Source organism: Myotis yumanensis, unplaced genomic scaffold (genome assembly GCF_028538775.1).
Source record: "Myotis yumanensis isolate MYYU_CA2020_CCGP unplaced genomic scaffold, mMyoYum1.0.hap1 SCAF_2, whole genome shotgun sequence".
In the NCBI taxonomy this organism is placed as follows: Eukaryota; Metazoa; Chordata; class Mammalia; order Chiroptera; family Vespertilionidae; genus Myotis; species Myotis yumanensis.
Window position 1 is genome coordinate 20,625,566 of NW_027223753.1, and position 26,637 is coordinate 20,652,202.

At 43.5% G+C, this 26,637-nt stretch overlaps 1 protein-coding gene across 2 annotated transcripts; it reads left to right on the plus strand.

Moving 5' to 3' along the window:
- HDAC1 (histone deacetylase 1) lies at positions 1–26,572 on the plus strand. 2 transcript variants are annotated; one of them, XM_070404633.1, is made up of 14 exons: positions 1–122; positions 7,136–7,248; positions 14,634–14,751; positions 18,579–18,653; positions 20,543–20,681; positions 21,141–21,282; positions 22,317–22,409; positions 23,456–23,564; positions 23,647–23,787; positions 24,330–24,438; positions 24,533–24,663; positions 24,915–25,067; positions 25,605–25,653; positions 25,925–26,572. In XM_070404633.1, exons 1-14 carry the CDS (start codon positions 74–76, stop codon positions 25,950–25,952), a joined length of 1,449 nt encoding a protein of 482 aa, XP_070260734.1. In that variant the 5' UTR covers positions 1–73; the 3' UTR covers positions 25,953–26,572. The 2 variants fall into 2 exon arrangements, with proteins under 2 accessions (XP_070260734.1, XP_070260735.1); XM_070404634.1 differs by lacking the exon at positions 1–122 and adding an exon at positions 1,404–1,435.
- Positions 26,573–26,637: the final 65 nt, after the last annotated feature.

A 26,637-nucleotide genomic window follows, 5' to 3' on the forward strand; every position in this document is an offset into this window, starting at 1 on the left:
GACACGGAGCGGAGCCGCGGGCGGGAGGCCTGACGGACCGACGGACGGGCCGGAGCGATAGCAGGCGAGCAAGATGGCGCAGACTCAGGGCACCCGGAGGAAAGTCTGTTACTACTACGACGGTGAGCGCGGTCCTCGCGGCGGGGGCGGGGCCTGGCCGGGCCGAATCCGGGAGCGGGAGGCTGAGGAGACCTGAGAGGGGAGGCTGGGAGAGGCGAGGCGTTGGGGAGGCTGAGGGGGAACGGAGGTCGGGGCTTCGGGTGGAGGCTGAGAGGAAAGGAGGTCGAGACTGAGGGCGGAGCTGAGAGGATGGAAGTCTGGGCTGAGGGAGGAGGCTGAGAGGAATGAGGTCGGGCTGGGCAAGGAGGTCGAGACTGAGGGAAGAGGCGCGAGGAAAAGAGACCGAGGCTGAGGGAGGAGGATGAGAGGAGGTCGGGCCTGAGATCGGAGGCTCCGAGGGATGCAAAGGGGGTGGAAACTGAGGGAAGAGCGTGAGGCGAGGGGTCGCTCGGGGATGTCTGAGGTACTCTCGGTGGGGAATTGTGAAGTCTGATGGGAGAGTTGGAGTGGGACTCCTAGAGGGGAGGCTGAGTCTGAGGGGGGAGACAGAATGTGATGGGGAAGATTGCAAGGGTTTATATTTTCTCCTGAGACTACCCAGGTCTTTTACTGCCCCTGTCCCTCCTCCTCCTTGAGAAGAGTCCTTCAGGAATCACCAACTGGTGGTCACCACTGTCCCTCCCCAGGTCTCTGAGCAGGGCCTGCAGCTGCTACTGGGAAATGGAGCCCCTGGGGTTGGAAGGAGAAGGACGCTACTTATTCCCGTACCAAAAGTCTACCCAGCAGCTTACTCTGAATTAGGTAGCATGTCCGTGCTGGAGCCGGGGAGGGGGGTTGATCAAGTCACTTCTCCAGCTCAGTTTGGAGCGGAGATAGTGACAGAGAACTGCTCCCCAGTGACTTGCTGGGATAAAGGAACTCTCCGGGTATTGTAGGGGCACCCAGCCCAGACCCAGGAGTCAGGGAGAGCGGTGCCATCTCAGTTAGGACCTGAAGAACAGGAGTTATTAGCCTGGCAAAGGTAACAGCAAGGTTATAGAGATGAAAGAGAGGACAGCACATTTGAAAACTAGCATGTTTCTATACTAGGTGTACCAGTTAGTAATGTGGATTTTGTAATCAGAGGAAACACGATAATTTCAAGAGAAACATCAAAAGTGCTTTCGTCAAAGTAATGTCCATCGCTAGCTACACATTTCCCCCATCTTTCAGGTAATTTGTGGATACCGTCCCAATAGAACTTTTCTTGTTTTGAGGCAAACCATTCAGAGACCCAATTTTCCACTTCTTATGTTTTGAAGTGCTGCTCAGAAAGTGCGTGTGCCACCGATCGGAACAAGTAATCTGAAGGAGCAAGGTCTGGTGGATATGGCGGGTGGGTTAATACCTCCCAGGCAAGATCTTTTAACGCAGTGGTTCTCAACCTGTGAGTCGCGACTCCTTTGGGGGTCGAAGGACCCTTTCACAGGGGTCGCCTAAGACTATTAGAAAACACATATATAATTACATATTGTTTCTGTGATTAATCACTATGCTTTAATTATGTTCAATTTGTAACAATGAAAATACATCCTGCATATCAGATATTTACATTACGATTCATAACAGTAGCAAAATTACAGTTATGAAGTAGCAACGACAATAATTTTATGGTTGGGGGTCACCACAACATGAGGAACTGTATTAAAGGTTTGCGGCATTAGGAAGGTTGAGAACCACTGTTTTAACGTGTCGTTAACTTGTTTTGAAGTGTGTGATGGTGCATCATCATGAAGCAAAATTACTTTGCCGTGTCTTCTGGCATATTCTGGCCGTTTCACGATCAAAGTGAAGTTCAAATTGATTATTTGTTGTTGGTAGCGATCAGTATTTCACCTGGTTTTAGAAGCTCATAATACACACCTTCCTAATCCCACCAAACACAGACCATTGTCTTCCTTCCGAAGCGATTTGGCCTTGCAGTCAATGTTGATGGTTGATCTGGATCAACCCATGATTTTGTGCGTTTGGGATTCTCAAAATAAGTCCACTTTTCATCGCCAGTCACAATTCGATGCCAAAAAGACTTTCTTTCGTGCTGTTGAAGCAACATTTTGTTGTTGTTGTTTTTTTTGTTGAAGCAACATTTTACTGATGACTTTTCGGTTTTCCATTTGTCTTTCGTTCAATTGATGTGGCACCCATTTTCCTTCCTTTAAAATCTTTCCCATTGCTTGTATAAATGATCAGAAATTGTTTGCTGAGCAATGTTTACTCTTTCTGCAAGTTGTTTTTGAGTTTGACATGCATCTTCATCCAGTAATGCTTGTAGTTGTTGGTCTTCAAACTTTTTCGGTTGACCTGGACGTTCTTTGTCTTTCACATCGAAATCATCACTTTTAAAGCATTTAAACCAGCATTCACAAGTATCTTGAGATGAAGCATGTTCACCATAAGCTTCCCGAAGTATACAATAACTTTCAGCAACACTTTTATTCAAAAGTAATGAATTAAAACTTCCTGCAAATGCTCTTTTTTTGGCATAAAATTCGATATTTTTAAGCATAAAAATATCTATGATGTTAACACCTTCAGAAAATTTGACATATAAGGTTTTGTGCTTTTTTAAATATATTTTATTGGTTTTTTACAGAGAGGAAGGGAGAGGGATAGAGAGTTAGAAACATCAATGAGAGAGAAACATTGATCAGCTGCCTCCTGCACACCTCCTACTGGGGATGTGCCCGCAACCAAGGTACATGCCCTTGACCGGAATCGAACCTGGGACCTTTCGGTTCGCAGGCCGATGCTCTATCCACTGAGCCAACCTGGTTAGGGCGACATATAAAGTTTTGAAGCTAGTTGTCAATACAACAAATAGCATACATATCAAATCGCATATATATCAACATATGTGTAACTCCCTCTATTGAAAAAATCCTCAATATTAACCGGTACACCTTGTACAGTATACCTGAAACATAGATATGAGGACAGAGTGGAGAAGGTAGGGAGCAGAGAGCAGGGGTAAGGGAAAGGTTGAAAGTGATGAGGCCAGAGAAGTAAGTGGGGACCTGAGCATGAAGGGCTGGGCATACTATCCTAAGGAAGTTGTACTTTATTCTAAGGGCACTTGTGAGTCATTGAAGTTTTATGCAGGTTAGTGATGACATCAGATTTATGCTTAGAGCTAGCACTCTGGGACAGAAATTAAATTCATGAATGCTGGGGTAAGGAAGAAGACAAGGAGCCCAAGTTTCTGGTTTGGGCAGTTTGATGCTGAGTGTTTGGAGATCATATCAGTTGATAACTTTGGGGAGTTTTTTGGTAGGCTTTTTGCTTATTTGTTTGTTTGTTTTCTTGTTGATATGTCTGGGGGATATCCAAGCAGAGGTGTCCAGTAGGCAATTGACCATTCTGGTCTGTAGTTTAGAAGCCAGAAATGAAAAGATAGAGAGATTTTTGGTAATCATCAGCATACAGATGGGAATTTTATTATAGAAGAATTTTATTATATGCAATCAGTCACCCCAAGAAGTTGTGTAGGGTGAAAAGAGAAGAGGATCCAGGGTGGAATTCTAAGGAAGTGTACTGAGGAAAAGACTAGTGTCCGTCATGCTCTGTACTCCCCTGTCAGCATTTGTCACTTGTGTTAGAATTGCCCATTTACTTGTTCATACCTTTTACAGATAGTAAATGCCTAAGGGAAAGGGAACATGTCTTATCTACCTCAGAATGCTCAACCCTCAAAACAGTGCTAGCTCCTAGTAGGCTGTCAGTAAAGATACAGAGGGAATGGTCCAAGATGTAAGTGAACCAGAAAGTGTTGGGTTACAGTAGCCAAAAGAGGGAGGGAGTGGCCAAGTGTGGGCAAGAACTGTTTTCTGTGCAGGGTTTGGAATTGAAGAAGTGAATGAAGAGGAGACATCAGGCAGCCAGTTATATTTGGCCCAACTTTTTAATAAAGCTTGTCCTGGGCAGAGAGAGAGTTGTTGATAAAGGGGAGATAGAATGGTTGAGAGTTGAGCATATTCAAATTCTTAGGGAAAATAGCCAGGGAGAAGGAGTGGTTGAAGATATTAGAGGGGCTAGTAATGATGGAGTTTCCTGAGGAGACCAGGTGAGATGGACACCAGAGCACATGTGGGGACACTAGCCTTCAGGAGGAAGTTCCTTCTTGATAAGTAGGTAAGAAAAAGTTCAAATGTAGTTAAGTTTGAAGGAGTTTTCAAGATAAAGTAGGAGAATATTTTTTTTCCTGAGAGTGGGGGAGGTCAGTTGGTAGTGTAGGAATCTTGAATAGAGATAACTGTTAAATAGCTGCTGTGAAAGAGGGAGGTAGAAAAATAAATTTGGAAAGATTGCTGGGAAGTGGTGAGGGCGCATTTGAGGCTGGATCTTATGACTTCGTAGCCATGCTAGTTTGCAGTTTTGTGATCTCCACAGTCTTAATTTAAAAAGAGAAAAAGGGTAAAGAACCAGCTTTTAGAGAAGAGAAACATCTTACTTTTTAAGACAGTGTGAGTTTTGCAGTGAGGTCACTAGCTTGGAACTCAGATTTGGCTCTGCTGCTTAGAAGCTTTGCAGTATTGGGTAAGTCACTTTACCTTTCTAGCCTCAGGTCACTTCCATAAAATTAAAAAAAAACAACAACTATGAGAACAGTGGGAAAAGCTCTTTTAAAGTTTAAAAGTAGTACCTAAATACCAATTATTTCTTTTAAAGTCTCTCAGCAACCTAATTAAAAACTGTTAAGAGGTTGGTGTCTCTGGGTCCCACCCTCAGGTACTCCCTTAACCTTCTAGATAAGGTATCTTAGTTCCTCAAGTCTAAGTCTTGGCTGGATCCAAGCTTGATAGGCAAGGGAGTTGCTAGGGGTCAAGGCCCATGCCAGACTTGGGTAAGCAGGAATTCAATTATATATCATGAGTATAGCCATGTAACTACTGACTGCCCAACAAATTGTATCTGCATCAGCCACTGCCTTAAGAATCTATTCTATCCATCCCCATGGCTGATAAGGGACCCTGGGAACAACTTTCTGCTTTCCTTTCTTGCTACTGCATCTCAAAATCTGTGTCTATGTGGAACACGGATCCCTATTGAATGCCACTACAGGCTGTACTCTGGCTGTTTAGAAGTTTCCCATTATCCCAGACCTTGTCTATGACAAAGAGACTTGGAGTGTGGCTTGGATGCTGTTGATGGCATTCCCCACAGTGCATTGCTCTCTGGAATGAAACCTGTTTCTGGTACCACCAACCCACAATGGATAAGAGGTTGGGACCTTTTTTTCACTGGTGCTGAAAGATCTGCCTCATCCTGATGGACTCCTTAGGAAGAATCTTTGGGTGTGCAGTTCACTAGATTTTGGAATATTATTACAGAAACTGTCTACTAAGTAGACTCACAGAGCCCTCTAGGTTAAGTGCAAACTGAAGTAGGTACCTGGAATACTAGATTCGGAGTCAGAAGAGTTGACTCCAAAATCACTCATTGATTGTGTGATCTTGTGCAGGCACTTAACTTTTCTAAGTCTCAGTTCAACTCTTTGAATCTTTATTGAGCTTCTGTGATATACAGGGCATACTTGTCCTTGCCTTGAAGGAGCACCTAGTCTTAATGGAGATATAAATAGGTATGTCAATAATTCAGATACAAAGCAAAATGAATTAAGTGCTAAATAAATTGCACACAGAGGAAAAGACCATTATTCTAATTAGGAATATGTTTGGAGCTTGAGCTGGGCTTTGTAGTATGAGGATCATCAGAGAAGGAAGGACATTCCAGGTCAAAGGAACAGTATGAACTAAGGATATTGGATGAAGGTGAATGTCATGTTCAGGATGCTGACAATAATCTAGTGTGTTTAGAGCAGATAGTGGCATACTTTTCTGTAAAAGACCAGATAGTAAATATTGTAGACTTTTCATGCCATATGGATGGGTTTCTATAGTAATTATTTAACTACTGAACTCTGTTATTATAATATGAAAGCAGCTGTAGGCAATATATAAACTCATGGTCATGGTTGTGTGCCAATAAAATATTATTTGCATAAAACAGGCAGCCAGTTATATTTGGCCCAAGGGCTGTAGTAGTTTGTCTGCTCCCAGCTAGTGGAGAGGGAGAAAGAGAGAAGGAGAGACTTGTGGAGGAGAATGGTGATGATAGGTAACAAGAGATAAAGCTGGAAAAGTATATTAAGAAAGTCCTTGAATGCCAGGTTACTGAAGTTGTTCTTTATTTTTCATCCTGTAGGGGATGGGGGGCCATTAAGGATTTTTGAGCAGTGGAGTGATGTTATCAAAGCTGTGTATTAGGGGAATAACTGGTGACAGTGTGGCCGATAATTTGAATTGAAGGCAGAGGGACCATTGCTGTAGATGAAGCAAGAGTTTAGTTTTCTATTCTATAAAATGGCAATAAAACTCCCTGTCTACTTTACAGGGTTATTGTGAGAATCCAGTAAGAAAATGAATGTGAAGTGTCATGTGCAAGAGATGAACTGTGGCTTATAATAATTCTGAGTATTGATGGTTATTTTTATTTTTTTTAAATATGTTTTTATTGATTTCAGAGAGAGGAAGGGAGAGGGAGAGAGAGAAACATTGATGATGAGAGAAAAACATGGATCTGCTGCCTCCTGCACTCCCCCTACTGGGGATTGAACCAAAATCTGGGCAAGTACCCTGATTGGGAATCAAACCATAACCTCCTGGTTCATGGGATGGTATGCAACCAGTTGAGCCACACTGGCCGGGCTGATGGTTATTTTTCTGTTTTGGGAGTGGATTTCTTGGAGATATAGTGTCACCTCCAAGTAGCTTTAGAATGAACCCCTCACACTCTCTAGTTAGTGCCTATGGATCATGGGGGAAGAAACTGGGCTAGACTGACATTTGTAAGTGTTGATGTCTCCAGGGTTCCTTGCCTTTTTTTTTTTTTTTCCCCCTATTTGGAGTTATCCCTCCTCAAGGTGGGTAAGAATCTTAAAGACTAGAATGAACCAGAAAGAAAGTTTATTGGAAAGATTCCTGGGTTCTTCTGGGAATGTGTGTCTGTGTCACTGAAACTGTCACTCTTTCTTCTTCAGGGGATGTTGGAAATTACTATTATGGACAAGGCCACCCAATGAAACCTCACCGAATCCGCATGACTCACAATTTGCTACTTAACTATGGTCTCTACCGAAAAATGGAAATCTATGTGAGTTACTGGGAGCTCCGCCCCTCCCTAATCTCATCAGCTCTGATTCCCCATATGTCATTCATTATCTTATTTTCTTGAATGCCCATTCATCAGATGTGTTGTACTACAGTGTGTACCTGCAACAATTTAAAAATGCATAATCTCTGGCCAGTGTTCTCAGTGGTTAGAGCACCGGCCTGTGCACCAAAGAGTCTCAGGTTTGATTCCCTGTCAAGGGCACATACCTGGGTTTCAGGTTCAAGCCCTGGCCCTGTCGGGGTTTATTCGGAAGGCAGCCAGTCAATGTGTCTCTCTCACATCGATGATTCTCTCTCTGTGTCTCTCCCCCTCCCTTCTACTCTATCTAAAAGTCAATGGAAAAATATTCTCGGGTAAGGATTAACAACAACAAAAAAAGTACAAGATGCGCCCTGACCAGTGTGACTCAGTTGGTTGGGCGTCATCCTGTGCACTGAGAGGTTGCTGGTTCCATTCCCAGTCAGGGCTCATGCCGGAATTGTGGGCTCAATCCCCAGTAGGAAGTGTGCAGGAGGTAGTCAATCAATGTGTTATGCTTTCATTTTGATATTTCTCTCTTCCCCCTTCATCTCTCTCTAAAAATATATAAACTATTAAAAAAAAAAAGAACAAGATGTAGAGATAAGGAGCAGTGAAGGAATAAGGGAGCCTTGGGATATTTCCTAGAGGTGATATCTGAGCAGAGTTTAAAGATTAAGTAGAATCTAGCCTGGAATTTGGAATGGGACCTGCATTCTAGGCCAAGGGAAGAACATATGCAAAAAGGCAGAGAAGTAAGAACAATATGGTGCATTTGGGGAAAATATAAGTAGTTCAGTGTTCAGGTATTGTGGTAAAGTTCACAGGTGTAAGGGGAGCTAGAGCTGAAGAGATCAGCAAGAATTGGATGTGCTGTACTAAGCAGCTCTGACGGGTTAGAGTAAAAAAAAATCCAATGCCTAAAATGGTTATTGGGATTTTTGAACTAGCTCCAAGTCTCTAGTTACTAAAGAGTATAGACTGTCTAACCTCTTGACTCCGCTCCTGCTGATCTCTGCTCCATCTTCCAGTTTTTAAAACTTAAACAGAAACACATCAGTACATCTGTGGACCAAATTGATCCAAAGGTTCCCAGTTTGAACCTTATCTGGATGTAGTGAAGAAAAAGTAAACGATTTTACATGAAAGAGATAGGAATAGGCACGCATTTTAGTAGCACGGGGGCCATTTAGGAGCTGTTGCAAAGGTCCAAGTGAGAAAATCAAGAGGATCTGGGGGCCCATGTTGCCTTATGGTTAGAGCATAAGAGTCTGTTAAAGTGTATGGGCAGCTTAAGTAACCTAGCAACAGCAGTATCCTTCCTCACCATTCCAGAGAATGAAAGGGATGAGTTTTCCTTCCCAGATGGTCCTGTTATGTCTCTAAGATCCTGTAGAGATAGCTGGGGAAGCCAGAGGAAAGGTAGATAGGAGTAGGTCAGATCTTGAAACCGGAAAGATTTTTCAGGTGTGAAAGGCAGCTGGGAATGGAAAACATAAAAGGTAGCAAGGTTTTTAGGCACTCTGGAGAGCAGACTAGCATTTGATAAAGAGGATACCTGAGCTCTAGCTGGTTTGACTCAGTGGATAGAGCATCGACCTGCGGACCAAAGGGTACCAGGTTCAATTCTGGTCAAGGGCACATGCCCGGGGTTGCGGGCTCGATCCCCAGTGGGGGACCTGCAGGAGACAGCCAATCAATGATTCTCTCTCATCATTGATGTTTCTATCTCTCCCTCTCCCTCTCTGAAATCAATAAAAAAGAATATATATATATATATATATATCTATAAAAAGAGGATACCTGAATGTGGATTAGTAAACACCAGGAGTCTCCGGAGCTGCCTATTGCACATCTACACCATGCTAATCTGGCCCCAACTTGCCTTCTTTCTTTCCTTTCCCCCCTTAGCCTCCAAATCAGCCAGATCAGATTCTGCATCTTTCCACACCATCCTGATTGGGAGGATTATTTACTGTGCCCACTCATATCTTACTCATCTTCAAGAGTCACCCCAAGTCCTCTTTCAACATATTTTTGTTGAGTACTGTCATACCCCAGGGACTATATCAGCCTCCATGAGAGATTTGAGAAATAAAAAAATGAATTCTATCTTCAAGTGAGAAGAAAAATAAACTAATATTTATTGATGATTGCTGGTGCCCGGCCATGGTACCTGTTATTTAGTGTATTAATTATAACAACCCTAACTTATAGATCAGAAAACAAGCTCAAAGAAGATAATTAATGAACATGTCCAAAGTCACATAGCTATTAATAAATGAGTTGAGACTTCAACCCATATCTCTCTAATTCCAGTGTCTGTATCTGTCCATTTGTCCTTTTTTCCTTCCTAAACAACCTTTTAACCAGAAGTCTAGAAGTAAATAGTCTCTAGGCCATTTGGCTATGTCATCAGGGACTCAGGCTTATTTTATCCTTCTGCTCAGCCATCCTTAGCTTATGTGATTTCATCATGTTTTTTTTGCCTTGAAGTCACATGATGGCTATCTCCAAGTATTATGTCTTCATGTAACAGAATCCAAAAAGGAAGGGAACAGTATAAATGGATCACTGTCCCCACCCCACTCTGTTCTTTTTTTTTTTTTTTTTTTTATTTTAATAATTTTTATTTCTTAAAGTATTACAAAGAGTATTACATATGTCTGCTTTTTTCCCCCCCTTGACATTCCCCCGGCCCCTACCCCCCGCCCCCCCCCCCGCCCCGTGTCTTGTGTCCATTGGTTACTCTTATATGCATGCATATAAGTCCTTCAGTTGGTCTCTTAATCCCCCCCCCCCCAACCCTCCCCAGGCTTCCCACTGTACTTTAACATTCTGTTCAATGTTGCTCTGCTTCTGTATCTACCCCTGTTCATCAGTCCATACTGGTCCCCTTTATTTGTCCCAACCTCACTGGAGTAGTCTCTGTTCTTTTTATTAAAGAGGAAAACCCTCTCCAGAGATTTCCCCTTATATCTCATTGGGTCATTTGCCATCCTTAGACCATTTACCAGCAATTGGCTTAGACTAATCACATTTGATCCCTGTGGCTGTGTACATTAACACCTAACCAAATTGAGATATGTTACCAAGAATGGCTCGTTGGAAAGCAACCAACTGTGGCTGTCATAGAAAATAATAATACTTAATTGGAAATTATGTAATACCAGGGGCCCAATGCACAAATTGGTGCACCTTGAAAGAAACTGTGGGCCACGAGGCTGCAGTGAGCACAGGTGGGTCTCGGCCCTCCCGCCGCAGCCCCTGGCCCCCTGTCTGCTGGCAGCCCCACTCCTGCCACCGCAGCTCCCATGCACTGATGGCACCAAGTGATTGGGGCCAGCACCAGGCATCGGCAGCGAGTGCAAGCGGGGCTGGTACTGGCAGTAGGTGCAAACAGCGGGGGGAGGTGGAGAAGCCCTGAGGGGCGATCAGGGCCAGCGCCGGCAGCAGGTGCAAGCACCGGGCGGGACCACAGCACACAGGAGCAAAGAATTTTCAGTAACCACCAGAGGCTCGCCCTGATGACAGCAACTGGTGCTCTGCCTTGGTCTGGCGCCCCCACTCATCTGCTCCACCATACCGCGGTGGCCATTGCCCGCCATGTTCAGCACGTGCCCCCTGGTGGTCAGTGCATATCATAGCAACTGGTTGTTTGGTTGTTCCGCTGTTTGGTCTCTTTCATATTAGGGTTTTATATATATATAGACGTGTGGTATTCTTACTCTAAACTTCTAAAGCAAAACCTCAGTGTTATCTCTTCTTCCGAAATCTATACCTTGTGTGTGTTTTTCGTTAATCCTCATCCGAGAATATTTTTTCCATTGATTTTTAGATAGAGTGGAAGGAATGGAGAGAGAGAAACATTGATGTGAGAGAGATACATCGATTGGTTGCCTTCTGCATATACTCTGACCTGGGCTGGGGATTGAGCCTGCCACTGAGGTACGTGCCCTTGACTGGAATCAAACCCCTGACCCTTCAGTCTGTGGGCCGACACTCTAACCACTGAGCAAGCTGTTAGGGCTAAACCTTATTCTCTTTAATGTGATCTTTTTCTTTCTCTAGCCCTACCTTTTCATTGAGAGTGCATCTTTGGCCCTATTCCAACATTGTTTCTCTGCGTTCATCCCTTCTGTCCTCTCCTTTCTCTGGGCTGTGATCCTAGCATTCCTTTCTCAAAGCATAGATAGCCATTTTATTATCTTTCCTGAGATGGATGGCTTTTGAGAGTCAGTCCGAAAAGATGCTCCTTAGAATTCTCATGGTAGTTGTATTACTTCTGTACTTCTGTCTCTACACCTGAAGAAGACATGTTGAGATATTTTTCACACAATTTCATCCTTTTGGGCTCCTTCCTCAATTCATCTCTCCCAGAATCTACATCCCCACTTTTATCCAGGCACCTTCCTATTTACATAATCAAAAGTCCTGTTCTCTTCCTTGCCTTGGATGCTAATTTTATATATTCCTAGGCTTCTTATTCATCGCCTTCTGTTTTTTTGTTCTGTTTTTAAAAAATGTTTTTATAAAATATTGTAGATATGAAATAATTTTTTAAAAAATATACGTAAGGTATAAAAAATCACATTGTAATTAATACTACCTACTTTAAGAAAAGGGCCCAGCCAGTGTTGCTCAGTGGTTGAGCATCAACCTATGAAGGTCACGGTTGACTCCAGGTCAGGGCACATGCCCAGATTTCGGGCTTGATCCCCAGTAGGGGGTGTGCAGGAGGCAGCCGATCAGTGATCCTCTCATCATTGATTCATTGATGTTTCTCCCTCTCTCTCCCTCTCTCTTCTTCTCTGAAATCAATAAAAAAATATTATATATATAATATATTATAAAATATTATATATAATATTATATATTATAATATAACATATTATATATATTATATTATATATATTATATATAATATTATAAAGTATATATATATATATATATATATATATATATATACTTAAAAACAAACAAACACAAAACACCTAAGTATTTGGAGCCAAGCCTTGCTTCTTTCACTGTGGGTGTTTTTTTTTTGTTTTTTTTTGTTTTTAAAAATATATTTTATTGATTTTTTTACAGAGAGGAAGGGAGAGAGAGAGTTAGAAACATCGATGAGAGAGAAACATCGATCAGCTGCCTCCTGCACATCTCCTACATGGGATGTGCCCGCAACCCAGGTACATGCCCTTGACCAGAATCGAACCTGGGACCTTTCAGTCCGCAGGCCGATGCTCTATCCACTGAGCCAAACCGGTTTCGACACTGTGGGTGTTTTTTAATAAAACTATATCTGTCTTTGAGTCTTATATTTCTCATTATATTTAGTAACAATAAAATGAGACTCAGAGAATTAAATAAGCCAGACCTCTGGGTTTCCTAATCCAGCTTCCTAGTGTGTAACCTTGGGCAAATTACTTAACCTCTCTGCTTTAGTTTCCTTACTGTAAGTGAGGATGATAATAGTATAAACTTTTACCATTTGTACGTCATAAGTATCTATAGACGCAACCGGCAGACCTTTTTTAAATTCAAAATATCATGGCAGTTAACTGGTTAAAAGGTGGTTGTAAGGCCCAATTGGTGTGTTTCAGTGGTTAAGCATCCACCCAAGAACTAGGAGGTCACAGTTCTATTCCCAGTTGGGGCACATGCCTGGGTTGCGAACTCGATCCCCAGTAGGGGGCGTGCAGGATGTTTCTAATCAATTAAAAAATAAATAAAATAAAAGGTGGTTGTAAGGATCATATGAGATAGCATATAAAGTGTCTATGATAAAAGTATTGGTAATTAGAAAAGAAGAGGGTCATCTTTGAAGACCTGCCTTGAAGGGATAAGGGGAAGAGAAGAAAAAATAAGAGAATGTTTAAAAAGAGGGGAGGAAGAATCAGAATGATGTCCTATCTATTTCAAATTATTAGTCACCCCTTCTTTTCTTTTCTTTTTTTAATATATTTTTATGATTTCAGAGAGCAAGGGAGAAGGAGAGAGAAACATCATTGATGAGAGAGAATCAATGATTGGCTGCCTCTTGCACACCCCCTACTGGGGGTTGAGGCGCATGTATCCTTGACTGGAATTGAACCTGGGACCCTTTGGTCTGCAGGCCTGTGTTCTATCCACTGAGAAAACCAACTAGGGCTAGTCACCCCTTCTTATTGAACTTTTGGAGCCATTTGGCCCATAATTATAAATTGTTATATTTAATATTTAAAAGTAATAATTTAAGTGCTTTATAATTTATAAAGAGATTTAACAATCTCATTCAATTCTTACAACTTCTGTGTAAGGTAGATGTTGTTATTCCTAAATAGTAAATGAGGGAGTTGAAGCTCAAGAGGTAGACTTACCAAAGCAACAGAGGTTGAGTTGCATCTGGGTCTTCTGATACCGAGTCTCCTTTGATAATCTTATTTGCTTAATTAGATTTCAAGTTTCTTTTTTTTTTTTTAAGTCACTTTTTAATCCTTTTTTTTTTTTTTAATATATTTTGTTGATTTTTTACAGAGAGGAAGGGAGAGAGATAGAGAGTTAGAAACATCGATGAGAGAGAAACATCGATCAGCTGCTTCCTGCACATCTCCCACTGGGGATGTGCCCGCAACCCAGGTACATGCCCTTGACCGGAATCAAACCCGGGACCTTTCAGTCCGCAGGCCGACGCTCTATCCACTGAGCCAAACCGTTTTCGGCAGATTTCAAGTTTCTTGAGGCCTAAATATAATCAGTAATTTCTTTTTATCCTTTATAGCATCTAGCCCAGTGATGGCGAACCTTTTGAGCTCGGCGTGTCAGCATTTTGAAAAACCCTAACTTAACTCTGGTGCTGTGTCACATATAGAAATTTTTTGATATTTGCAACCATAGTAAAACAAAGATTTATTTTTTTATTTTTATTTTTTTTAAAATATATTTTATTGATTTTTCACAGAGAGGAAGGGAGAGAGACAGAGTCAGAAACATCGATGAGAGAGAAACATTGACCAGCTGCCTCCTGCACATCTCCTACTGGGGATGTGCCCGCAACCCAAGTACATGCCCTTGACCGGAATCGAACCTGGGACCCTTCAGTCCGCAGGCCGACGCTCCATCCACTGAGCCAAACCGGTTTCGGGAAGATTTATATTTTTGATATTTATTTTATATATTTAAATGCCATTTAACAAAGAAAAATCAACCAAAAAAATGAGTTCGCTTGTCACCTCTGACACGCGTGTCATAGGTTCGCCATCACTGATCTAGCCCAATGCTGGGTAGATATAAATGTTCAAACTAGACTGAGTGAAGACTGGCATGTAGTTAAGAATAACATGCCCTTTCTCCTCTCTGCCCTCTAGCGTCCTCACAAAGCCAATGCTGAAGAGATGACCAAGTATCACAGCGATGATTACATAAAATTCTTGCGCTCCATCCGCCCAGATAACATGTCTGAATACAGCAAGCAGATGCAGAGATGTAAGTCCCTTCTGTTTGTTCCCTATGTTCAAGCCCCCAGTTGGATCTCCCTTTCAATTGGAGGGGGCCACTCTGCTTTCCTTTGTTCCTCCCATTCAGCTGACACCTGATTTCCCTTGCCTCCCAAGGGTGCTAAAGTGCTTCTTTTTTCTCTTCTGGTTTTCCTTGTTTCTGATTGTAAGGAATAGAGATTGAACCTCATCCAGTTAGATTCACAACATTTTGCCAAGAAAACTGTAGTAGTTGTAATGGAAAAAGCACTGACCTGGGAGTGGGGATAAAAGATATAGGTCCCAGCTGTGACTCTTTGTTTTAAAAGTATATTTTTATCAATTTCAGAGAAGAAGGGAGAGGGAGAGAAATTCAGAAACATCAGTGATGAGAGAGAGAATCGTTTGGCTGCTTCCTGCACGTCCCCCACTGGCGATTGAGCCGGCAACACAGGGCATGTGCCCTGACTGGGAATTGAACCGTGACCTCCTGGTTCATAGGTCAACGTTCAACCACTGAAGCACCGCAGCCCGCCCAGCTCTGACTCTTAACTGGCTTGGCAAGTCACTTCCCCTCACCTCAGATTTTTCTTTAGTAAAATGGATTGGATGTCATACAACTAACTGCTCCCACTATGTGAATTGAGAATTTAGCAGCAACTGAGGACAGACTCTGGATGATGTAATCTTTGAGTTGAGGTGATTCTCCCCCTGTCTCTTGGGACTTGAAAGTCAGAACAGGTTCCATCTCAGAAGCAACACCCAATTTATAGGAATTATGGGGATCGTTTTAGCTGTGGGGAAAAAATATGTTCAAATTTTGGAGGAACTATCATATATGACTTTGCTCTTGTAATTTTAGAAATTCTCTCTGAGCACCTAAGATCTCAGTAAAACAATATAACAGCATTGTCCAGAGAGGTTTTCATAGTTTATGACAGCTTATTTTCAAATATCAGGAAATCTGTGGCACTTGTTTGTTGCTACTGGCCCAGGTAGTCTGAGTCCCAAGGCAGAAAGTTATTTATTCGTTGCAATAATTGTGCAGGTAGTGATTACAGAACCACAGGGACCTTCTTTGAAGCATTGAGTTTCACAGCTCCAGGAGCTGCTGCCCTCTAAGTGAAGTGTTTGCTCTGAATTAGCAGGGTCTTGTTTCCTTTCAACGTGAGACAAATTCATTCCTTTGGCTTTAGGGGTTTCCATTACCTATTTAGACTAGCAGTGAGGCTCCACTGTTAGTAGAGAGGGCTTCTCTAAGAGAGAAGCTGTTGAGGCAAGAAAATGAGCTCTTTAAAATATATATATATATATATATATATTTTTTATTGATTTCAGAGAGGAAAGGAGAGGGAGAAAGAAAGAGAAACATCAATGAGAGAGAATCATTGATTGGCTGCCTCCTGCACGCCCCTACTGGGATTTGAGCCCCCAACCTGGGTATGTGCCCTTGACCAGAATTGAACCTAGGACTCTTTAGTCTGCAAGCTGACTATCCACTGAGCCAAACTGTCTAGGGCAAGAAAATCAGCTTTGATGTCTTGGTTTGAATCCCTTAGCTCTGCCACTTAAATATGTGCTCTTGAGTACGTCTCCTAGCCTCTCTGAGCCTGTTTTTGTTTTTGTTCTGAGTCTGTTTGCCCTTCTTTAAAAAGAAGACAGCAGTGTCTATCTTATAGTGGAGATTGGGGGCGGGTAAATTAGATAATGTATTCAAAGCACCAACTAGTATGACTTACAACTTTTATTATTTTCAAATCTGTCAAGGTTGCCTGGCCAGTGGCTCAGTGGTGGAGTGTTGACCTATGAACCAGGAGGTCACGGTTCCATTCCTGGTCAGGGCATGTGCCCAAGTTGCAGGCTCGATCCCCAGTGTTGAGTGTGCAAGAAGCAGCTGATCAATGATTCTCTTTCATCATTGATGTTTCTATCTCTCACTCCCTCTCCCTTCCTCTCTGAAATCAATAAATATATTTAAAATCTGTCAAGGCAGACAGAATATTAGGCCCTCCAGAGTGCACGGGTTTGTCTCTGGCTCACAGTTTTTTCTAATTTTCCTGAAACCAGCACTCTAAATTTGTGCATTTAAAGAGTAAGTCTGGGATTTTTTCTCATTGAAGATGAGGAGTAGGAAGGATAAGGCTCTCTAAGGATTTCAGAGAACCTTATTGACTTGATTCATAGGATTATAGAGAGATATCACTTAGTACAGTGCTTTATAACCAGGGGTATCTACAGAGATATCAGGGATGTAAGAACTGAGCTCTCTTTAAAATATTTACCAACACCTAACCTAGGAAATTATACCTGAAATGAAATAGTATTTTCTTATGTCTAAAACACCCATTTCCTCCATGGATGCTCCACATCCTGAATGGGAATGCAAGCAAAATGTTGGAAACCCAGGCAAGCCAAACCCACTGCAGGAGGAAGCAGCCAGAGGAAGAAATTGGTTGCCATGGATAAATAGCCTAGCCCAGGGGCCAAAGTTCTTATTGACACAACCTCCCAATGTTTACCCGGGAAGCTGGGGAGAGAGCCACCCACTGCGCATCCCCTTACGCAGGCCACGCTTTCCCAAGCACTTGTCTTGGCAGGGCATCAGATCAGAGCACCCTTCACATTTAGGGCAGTGCCAGAGTTGATAACTCTATGGTTATTGCAAACCTTGATGATAACTCTTACGGTTATTGCAAACCTTGAGCTTCAGCTGTCTCAAGCTGGGTTCTCCTGCCCTTCTCATCCTAGGGGGTCTTCCTCCTTAGTCTAATTTGGGAACTATTATTGGTAACAGTGGATGGGTAATGGGAAGGCTACGGCGAGAGAATAGGCTGTAGTCCTACCCCTGCCTCTAAATTCTTATGTATCATTGATGTCTCAGCAGTTTCCTTTTCTGTGAGAAGAGACTTGGAGCCATAAGGTTCCTCTCTTGCTCTGTGAGTCTACAACCTTCAGGTGTGCTTCCTTTCCTGTCCTTTTCATTTCATTTGCATTATGGTTTGCATGTGTTTATCATTGTGTTTTAGTTTGTACTTTTACCCCTTTAGGCCTGAAATAACTTTACTCCAGTTGTCACTTGTGGGTGTAGTAAAAAGAGCACTGGACTGTGGGATTCAAGACACCTGGACTCTGATTCTGGTTCTTGCCATTGCCTGGTTGTATAACCTTGGGCAAGCCACTTCTCCATATCTCTTTGTGTGGGGTTGATATCTGTCTTGTCTAGCTCATGGGATTGTTATGAGGATCAGATGAGATTGTGTATGTGAAATTACTGGGGAAAAGCCAGAGTATGTTTTCATAGGCTTTTAGGATAGGCAGGCCAAAACTTGAATACTGCCTCTGCCATTTACTAGCAGTTCATCTCTCTGAGCCTGTTTCCCCATTCATAAAATGGGACCAAATTTTACCTCATTTGGTTGTGTGAGGATAGATTATATCAGGTATTGAAAGCATTTAGCATAGTGTCTGGCATGTTGCTAAATATTCGGTGAATTTCTTGTTGGTCAGCCTGAGTGAGGTACAGTAACAAACCCAGGCTGGAAGAAGAGGCTAAATTTTTCTCCCTCATGTAATGAATCAACATTTTCCAAGCACTTACTTGCTAAATGTTTCCTCATCTAAGATTTCTGTTCATCTTCTCAACAATGGAATAAGGTGGGATGTCATTATGACTTGTTATAGATAAAGAGCCAAAGCTTACACAGCCAGTAAGTAGTAGAGCCTGGACTAGAATCCAAGCCTTCTGAATTCAAATTCTGTTTTTCTATCAGCTCATAAATATATAAACAAAAACTAAAGGAAATTGTGGAAACTAACCTTTCACTTATGTCTTTCAAGTCAACGTTGGTGAAGACTGTCCTGTATTTGATGGCCTGTTTGAGTTCTGTCAGTTATCTACTGGTGGCTCTGTGGGTAAGGAACATACCTCCTTCCTTGAGGGCTGTGCTGGGTTGTAATAGTGAGGTCTGTCTTTTAGGTCACTGTCCCAGTAGACTGATCTGTGACCATATGAAATGGTACTGTGGGTTTGTTTGTTAATCTTCACCTAAGGGTACCTTTTGCATTGATCTTCTAGAGAGAGTAGAAGGGGGAGAAAGAGAGGGAGGAGAGAAGCATATTGATTGGTCCCCTCCTACATGCGCCCCTACTGGGGACATGGATTGAACCTGCAATCCAGATACATGCCCTTAACTGGGAATCAAACCTGAGACCCTTTGGTCTGTGGCCCAACACTCCAACCACTGAGGCATACCAGCCAGGGTGGTCCTGTGGGTTTTTACCTTAGGTCTTTTTAAAAATATATGTTTTATTGATTTTTTTACAGAGAGGAAGGGAGAGGGATAAAAAGTTAGAAACATCAATGAGAGAGAAACATCGATCAGCTGCCTTCTGCACACTCCCTACTGGGTATGTGCCCGCAACCAAGATATATGCCCTTGACCAGAATCGAACCTGGGACCCTTGAGTCCGCAGGCCGACGCTCTATCCACTGAGCCAAACTGGTTAGGGCAACCTTAGGTCTTTCAACTGTCCTGGTTCAGTCCCAGCCCAGGCTCAGTTTCTTGATATGGTATTGACAGGTGTCCTTGACTGATCTCTTCTACCAAGAGATCTTATATACAGGAATTCCCCGCTGACTTTATGGGATTGTTGAGATGCTATCCATAAAAGCAATTTGTGAACAGCATAGTACTATAAAAATGGGAAGTGTCATCATTTGTGTTGTACAAAAGAACATGGTAATTATCTTTGAGGTCAGAAATATGCTCTAAATATTGCCCACTTTCATTAGTAACTTTTAGATTACCTCTAGAATTATTCTAACTCTTTTTCTTAATAGGTATTAATTTTCTTATGCCTGTTGTTTTCTCTCCTCCCCTCTCCCTTCCACTACCCAGTGTAATCTCAGGAAACAAAGAATTGCACAGGGGGAAAAAAATTGCCCACATTCACATTGTCAATGAATAACCATTGTTACCATTTTAGAGTTTGTACATTCATTCTTTTTTCTTTGTGTATATATCTGGACATAACATATATACATCTATATAATACAAAAAATATCTTGCATTAATCTCCATTTTTCATTTTAATAAATCTTTAAAGTTTCTCTATCTGTAGTAGATACAGCATGTTTTTTGTGGCTACATGATTATTCCATGTTTTGGACCTACTTCAGTTGATTCAATTGGTCGCCTCTTGTTGGATCATTTGGATTGTTTCATGTTTCTTCTATTAAAATTACACTTTAACAAATGCCACAAATGTACTAGAACACTTGAGTGTATATTTCTCTCTCACTTCTTGGACCTATTTGTATTTTGAGCCTCTGTTACCTTTGGCATCTTCACTGTGAACCATGGTAAGAAATAACATTTATATTTGCAATCCAAGTTGTGTACATACACACACACACACACACACACACACTCAACTCAAAACTCTTTCTCACCCTGAAGCCAATTTTACAGAAGAGCAGTTACCTTTACTGTTATTCTGATATTTTTATTCTACTCTATTTTATTTAAGTATATATATATTGGTCATGACCCACTAAACCAAGTTTAAGGCATACTAAAGGGTTTACCACCTTTTGTTTAGAAAACAGTTTTTTTAGAGTAATATATTTACTGCCAGTTGGGATGGGACGGGATGGGATAGGAGGGAGAAGACTGGCTTGTGAATTTTATGATACAGCTGTTGAATAGGCAGGTCCTACCTCTCACTGGTTTCCTGGGTTTCTTGCGGGGAGGGGGAGAGTGGCTTGGTAATAGGCTTATGTTCTTTCTTCCCATGCCCAGCAAGTGCTGTGAAACTTAATAAGCAGCAGACGGACATCGCTGTGAATTGGGCTGGGGGCCTGCACCATGCAAAGAAGTCTGAGGCATCTGGCTTCTGTTACGTCAACGATATCGTCTTGGCCATCCTGGAACTGCTAAAGTATGCCTGCCTGGCCTTTTCTTTCGGAGAAGCACCTTAGGCCAGGTTCCCATTTACCTTTCCCCCTGGGCTTGCCTCCCTAGTTTGCTTTTCTTAGCAGTGTGTTGGCTAGGATATGTTCAGTGAGTGTCTCTGGCCATTCTCTACTTGACGGGGTCTTGATTTGATCTGAGCCCACGGCAAGATCAGGGGCAGGCGCTGCTCAGATCCTGCCTCCAGAGTGTCCCTGTGTGGCTGGAGTTGACCCTGGCTATAGAGTAGGAAGATCGGACTTGGTCGGCTTGGTCAGGCCTCTGGAGACACCCTGCCGCACTTCTACCTTCCTTCAGCCAGTTTCCACGTCTCTGGTGCTTAGAGATACCTGAGGGAGGCAGCCAGCTCGGTAAGCTGGGACCTGGCGCCCTTGGCGCGTCCCACTCAGAAAGAGCCCCCAGATCCCTGACCCCTTTTTGATCCTAGGTATCACCAGAGGGTGCTGTATATTGACATTGATATTCACCATGGCGATGGCGTGGAAGAGGCCTTCTATACCACAGACCGGGTCATGACTGTGTCCTTTCATAAATATGGAGAGTACTTCCCAGGAACTGGGGATCTACGGGTGAGAACTCCTTTCAGGGGCCAATCAGCTCACCCTCAGCTGCCAGCTCTAACTCTCATTCACCAAAAACCACTTCCTGCCTCTTCTGCCTTTCAGAACACCATTCTCCAGCCCAAGACACCTGCCCATAGTCTCCTTTCCTCCCTTACTCTGGAGGAAGGGAGTGTTGGGACATAAAGGATTTGGGAGGGAAAGGGGTTGCCTGACTCATGCACTTTCCTCCAGGCCACAGCTAAATCACATTACACTTTCCCCATATGGCTTGAATTTTAGGCTAGAAATGTCAGGTTCTCTCCCATGGGCTAGGATTTGGGACCCTTATGAACCATCTCAGGGGGAAAATATTTTAGGTCACTTCCCTTTTGATCATCTGACTGAAAGCTATGGACTCTATCCCCAGAAAAGTACATGAAATTTTGCATCGGATATCGAATAGTTAAGACACCTCCGCCTAAATGAAGTCCATCCATGGACCTCTAAGAATCCTTGGAAGCTAATTCATTGAACTGTTCTGTTATTAGCACGAATACTGTGAAATCAGCCATCATGCCAGTAACCCTTAAGTGAAAAAAGTGGCACTGATTCAATTGTTTGGTATGATGAGCATTAGAGTAACTGAGTATTTACTATTTTGAGAACTCTTTTTTTCCTTCTTTGCATCCCCACCATATATCCCTAGAGAGAGAGGGTGGGTGGGTGGGTAGAGTGAGCAGTAAAGCTCTCTGGAGAGGAAAGGGTTGTTGCAGGTAGGTATTCTGTGTCCCAGTCACCAGCCAGCTCTAACCCAACCCAAAGGTAGAGGTCTTTGTGCTGTGGGATAGGATATTTAATCTCTGGACCCATAAACAATTCCCAGTTTGGGTACAGGCTCAGTGGTGTGTCATGAGCTGTGAGCTAGACTTGCCACTGAGGGGAAGGGTACTAACCACAGTGTCTCTGGCCCCTCATGGGCCCAGCTTGCCTCTTAGAACCAGCCCCCATCCTTGAACTTCTAGCTTCATTTTTCAGTTTTATTTTAATGTCCCCTTGATTAGGATATTGGGGCTGGCAAAGGCAAGTACTATGCTGTTAACTACCCGCTTCGAGATGGGATTGATGACGAGTCCTATGAGGCCATTTTCAAGCCGGTAAGTGGTTTATCCACCACCTGGGTTACAAATGGGATCTTTCCCCACGGAGAGGCTGGTTGGGGGATGTGCTTCAACCCTGGATTGCATGCTATGTGCTCAGTTCCGGAAACAATTCATCCAAATTGTTGTTGATGCCTTCTGTGATTCAGGCCCTCTGTTGGATATAAGAATACCTAAGTCATGATCTATGGCCTTGAAGACCTCACAATCTAGAGTGTGGGAGGCAGGCATATACCTAACAGTGTAGTCAGTACTGTTTTTGAGGGATGAACCAGAGGAGTGAGAGGCAGTGCTGCCTGGGCTGGGGAAAGGGTAGTCTGATGGTTGCACAGAGGTGGTAACATTTGAGCTAGACTTTGAAAAATGAGTTACCCATGTAAAGAAGGATGTGGGGACCGGGTGGGAGGGGTGGCATTCAACAGAGGGAACAGTGGTGCCAATATGTAGCTGTATGTAAGCCACTGTGATACGTGGGAGGAGTATCTAAGGATGTAGAAAATGTATGTTGGGGTCAGTATTTCAGAGGGAGCCTTGAATGTCCTGCTGACAAATTAAATCTTCACTTGTCAACAGCGGGGAACCATTAATAGAGTAACCTAATAAAGTCAGCAAACACCAAATGCCTAATTTGTGCTTGTAGTAAGGGCAGGCAGCAACAGAAGCCTGAGTTATGGTCTCTGTCCTCAGTAATGGTTCCTCACAATATCAGGCTCAAAGTCTATAGGACCAGGTGAGTAGAGAAGATGCACCTAAGGGTCAGAAAGACTTCCTGGAGGAAGTCTTAGGTAGTGAAAGAAGGGACTGGGGGTTGATACAGAGGCCATTCTAAGTTCAGTGTTGGTAGAGCTAGGAGATCCTGTCAGATCAAAAACTGAAATTCAAAGTGGGAAAACCAGAAGCCGGGCTGATACTTCCTTTTATCTACCACCCAGCACATGGGAGAGTGGAAAGGTACAGAAGAAAGTGCTGCACCCACTCTTTTTAGCCTAGAACAACACGTAGCTTTTCTTGAGGTTGGTGGTGACCAGGATGTTATCCTTTAGGTCATTTCCAAAGTGATGGAGATGTTTCAGCCCAGTGCAGTCGTCTTACAGTGTGGCTCTGACTCCCTGTCTGGGGATCGGTTAGGTTGCTTCAATCTGACCATCAAAGGTGAGACCAGGTAGCATAGGCCTGGGTGGGCAGGGTCCTGCTGGGTGCTTCTGTAACCCAGCACCACCTTCTTCCATCAAAGGGCACGCCAAGTGTGTGGAATTTGTGAAGAGCTTTAACCTGCCTATGCTGATGCTGGGAGGAGGTGGCTACACCATTCGTAACGTTGCCCGATGCTGGACATATGAAACAGCTGTCGCCCTGGACACAGAGATTCCTAATGGTAATAGCTCCAAGGCCAGGTTGGCTGGGTAGAGCTGGAGCTCACATGTCCTCAAGTTCACAACTCCTTTCCCTTTGGCTAAATGACCTCTCCTCTTCCAATACTAGTTATTGATTCTCCTGCTTATTCTCTTGTGTTTGTCAGACCATGGTCATTAATTTTTCCTGAGTCCTTTTTGACCCTGTTCCCTCTCCCTTTTTTGGTCTGAACAAAATTACCACTGGTTATTTATAGCTTTGGAATTTCTCTATACGGTAGCTGGGGTAGTGAGTAAGGGAGTGCTCCCAATGAATATTGCCTAAATGTTTCTAAACCAAGGGCTTGGGCCTACTCATAATGAGAGAGACACACACACCATTGGTGTGGACATTGCAGAATGCCATTGAAAAGATTGAAGTACTATAGACATGATTCTCACCCTATTTTGGAGGCATTCTTCTCTTTGATAGTTGGGCTTATAGGTCCAGATAAACCTGTAAATGCTTTTCTCGGGGTCCCATGGTTTGGCCAGGTCTCATGACTCTCTCTGCTACCCCAATTAGAGCTTCCATACAACGACTACTTTGAATACTTTGGGCCAGATTTCAAACTTCACATCAGTCCTTCCAATATGACTAACCAGAACACAAATGAGTACCTGGAGAAGATCAAGTGAGTATATCCCCAGACACCTCTTGATTGAACATTCCAGGCTGTGGTTTGTCCCTAACTAGAACCCAGCCACCCTCTATACCATTGGCCATAGACAGCGACTGTTTGAGAACCTGAGAATGCTGCCCCATGCACCTGGGGTCCAAATGCAGGCGATTCCTGAGGACGCCATTCCAGAGGAGAGTGGTGATGAGGATGAGGAAGACCCTGACAAGCGCATTTCGAGTAAGACCCCGACCCAGGGTCCTGTACTTCCCTGAGTAGGCAACTCTGACTTCCCTCCACTGTTCTTGGTTTCCGTTTCCCCCCAAGCTACCCATCTGTTAGGAAACCCAAGTTCAGTGCCTGTAGGAGCAAGTAGGGAACCTGAGTTCCCTCTGCCCTTCTCTTTGTCCTCTACCCTTAGTGTCTCTCAGAGGACACTCATGGGGAAACATTGGGCACTCCGGCTCTCTGTGTTTTCCATTGCTTCCCAGTCTGTTCCTCTGACAAACGAATTGCCTGTGAGGAAGAGTTCTCCGACTCTGATGAGGAGGGAGAAGGTGGTCGCAAGAACTCTTCCAACTTCAAAAAAGCCAAGAGAGTCAAAACTGAGGATGAAAAAGAGAAAGACCCAGAAGAGAAGAAAGGTGGGTATGGGTTAGGCAAAGATTTGGGTCTTGAGCCCCAATACTGGAGGATGATGAATCTATGTAGGGCACTGGGAGGAGGGAGCTGACTTGGGCCCTGCCAGCTCCTGTGGGGATCTTCCTCAGCTCCTTGGCCTTTCAGTGGCTCCCAGAAGTGGCAAGGCTTACAAAGGAATGAAACTCAATTCATCATCTCCACCAGATTATCGAGCCCTGCCAGGCTCCAAAGCCAGGGACACGCCTGGGCTCCCTGTGGTCAGGAGTGTGGCCCTCACATACCACCCAAGCCCTTTTCCTGGCATTTCACCCCAGTTTCCCAGGGGGCTGCCTCCTCCCACCAGGTTCAGGCTCTAGCAGGTTGGGAAACCGGTCAGACCTGTTTGTTCTCAACAGGGCTCACTTGGTAGACCTGGGATGGGCTTTTTTTTTTATGTCCAGTGAGCTGTAGTGTGGGGAAGGGGTTTTTTGGTAAGGGAAGATCCCATGGGTCTTTCCAGAGGGTCTGTCTTTGGCCATCCCTGCACTTTTATGTTTCAGAAGTCACAGAAGAGGAGAAAACCAAGGAGGACAAGCAAGAAGCCAAAGGGTGAGGAAGGAGCTGTCAGCCATCTCCCTGGCATTGGTGCACCAGCCCCTTTGTCCCACTACACTGAGAGGGAAGGCACAGGGACAGCTGGTCTAGCTTACAAAGGCCTCTTTCAGGGACCAGTCTGTCTCTGCAGTTCTAGGCAGAGCTAGGAAGCCCCAGCCCTCAGCAGTCACCTGGGCAGCAGGGTCCTGTGAAAGTAAGTCATTGTACCCACACTTCAAGGCCTCTGGGGTGGGTTATCTCATACCAGTCTCTGTTCTCTCCACAGGGTTAAAGAGGAGGTCAAATTGGCCTGAGCAGTCCTTTCCAGTTCTGGCTTCTTGCAAAGTGCCCCACCTTCCTCCTGTAACCCCTCAGATTTTATATTTTCTATTTCTGTGTATTTATATAAAAATATATTAAATATAAATATTCCCAGGGACTAGACAGGAACCAGGGCCATGAGCCCAGGGCACACGTGCTGGGCATGCTCTTATAATAGCTGCCCTGCCATCCTTCCCCAATTCTTAATTTTGAACCATAAAGGGTGCCAGTTCTGGGTGAAAGGGATTCTGTTCTCTTAAACATCCATAGAACATAATTCCAAAATGCCAAATTCCTGCTTAGTGGCTTTGGAAAAATGCCCATATTGAGCATTCTAGGAATGGCTGGGTCTTCAGGAACCCCCCGTTCTTTACAGGCGCCTTAAGGTAACATCAGCTACATTTAGATTGGTTCTGTTATACCTTCCCACTGGCCCCAAGTGAGTTAAGAAACTCACACTATCTGACCCCTGACCCCTCTCACTCCTCCATTTTGCAGGTGGGAATTGGTAGTTTCCTTTTTGAGATGCTATTTTTGGGGACTTTGTGTGTGTGTATGTGTGTGAGAGAATCTTTGTAATAAAATGGTACATTTCTATACCCTCCTGAGCTCATCTAGCAGTATCCCTGGGTTAATTTTTATTCCACTTCCCTGCCTTTCTGGGGTCCCTGAAGATCA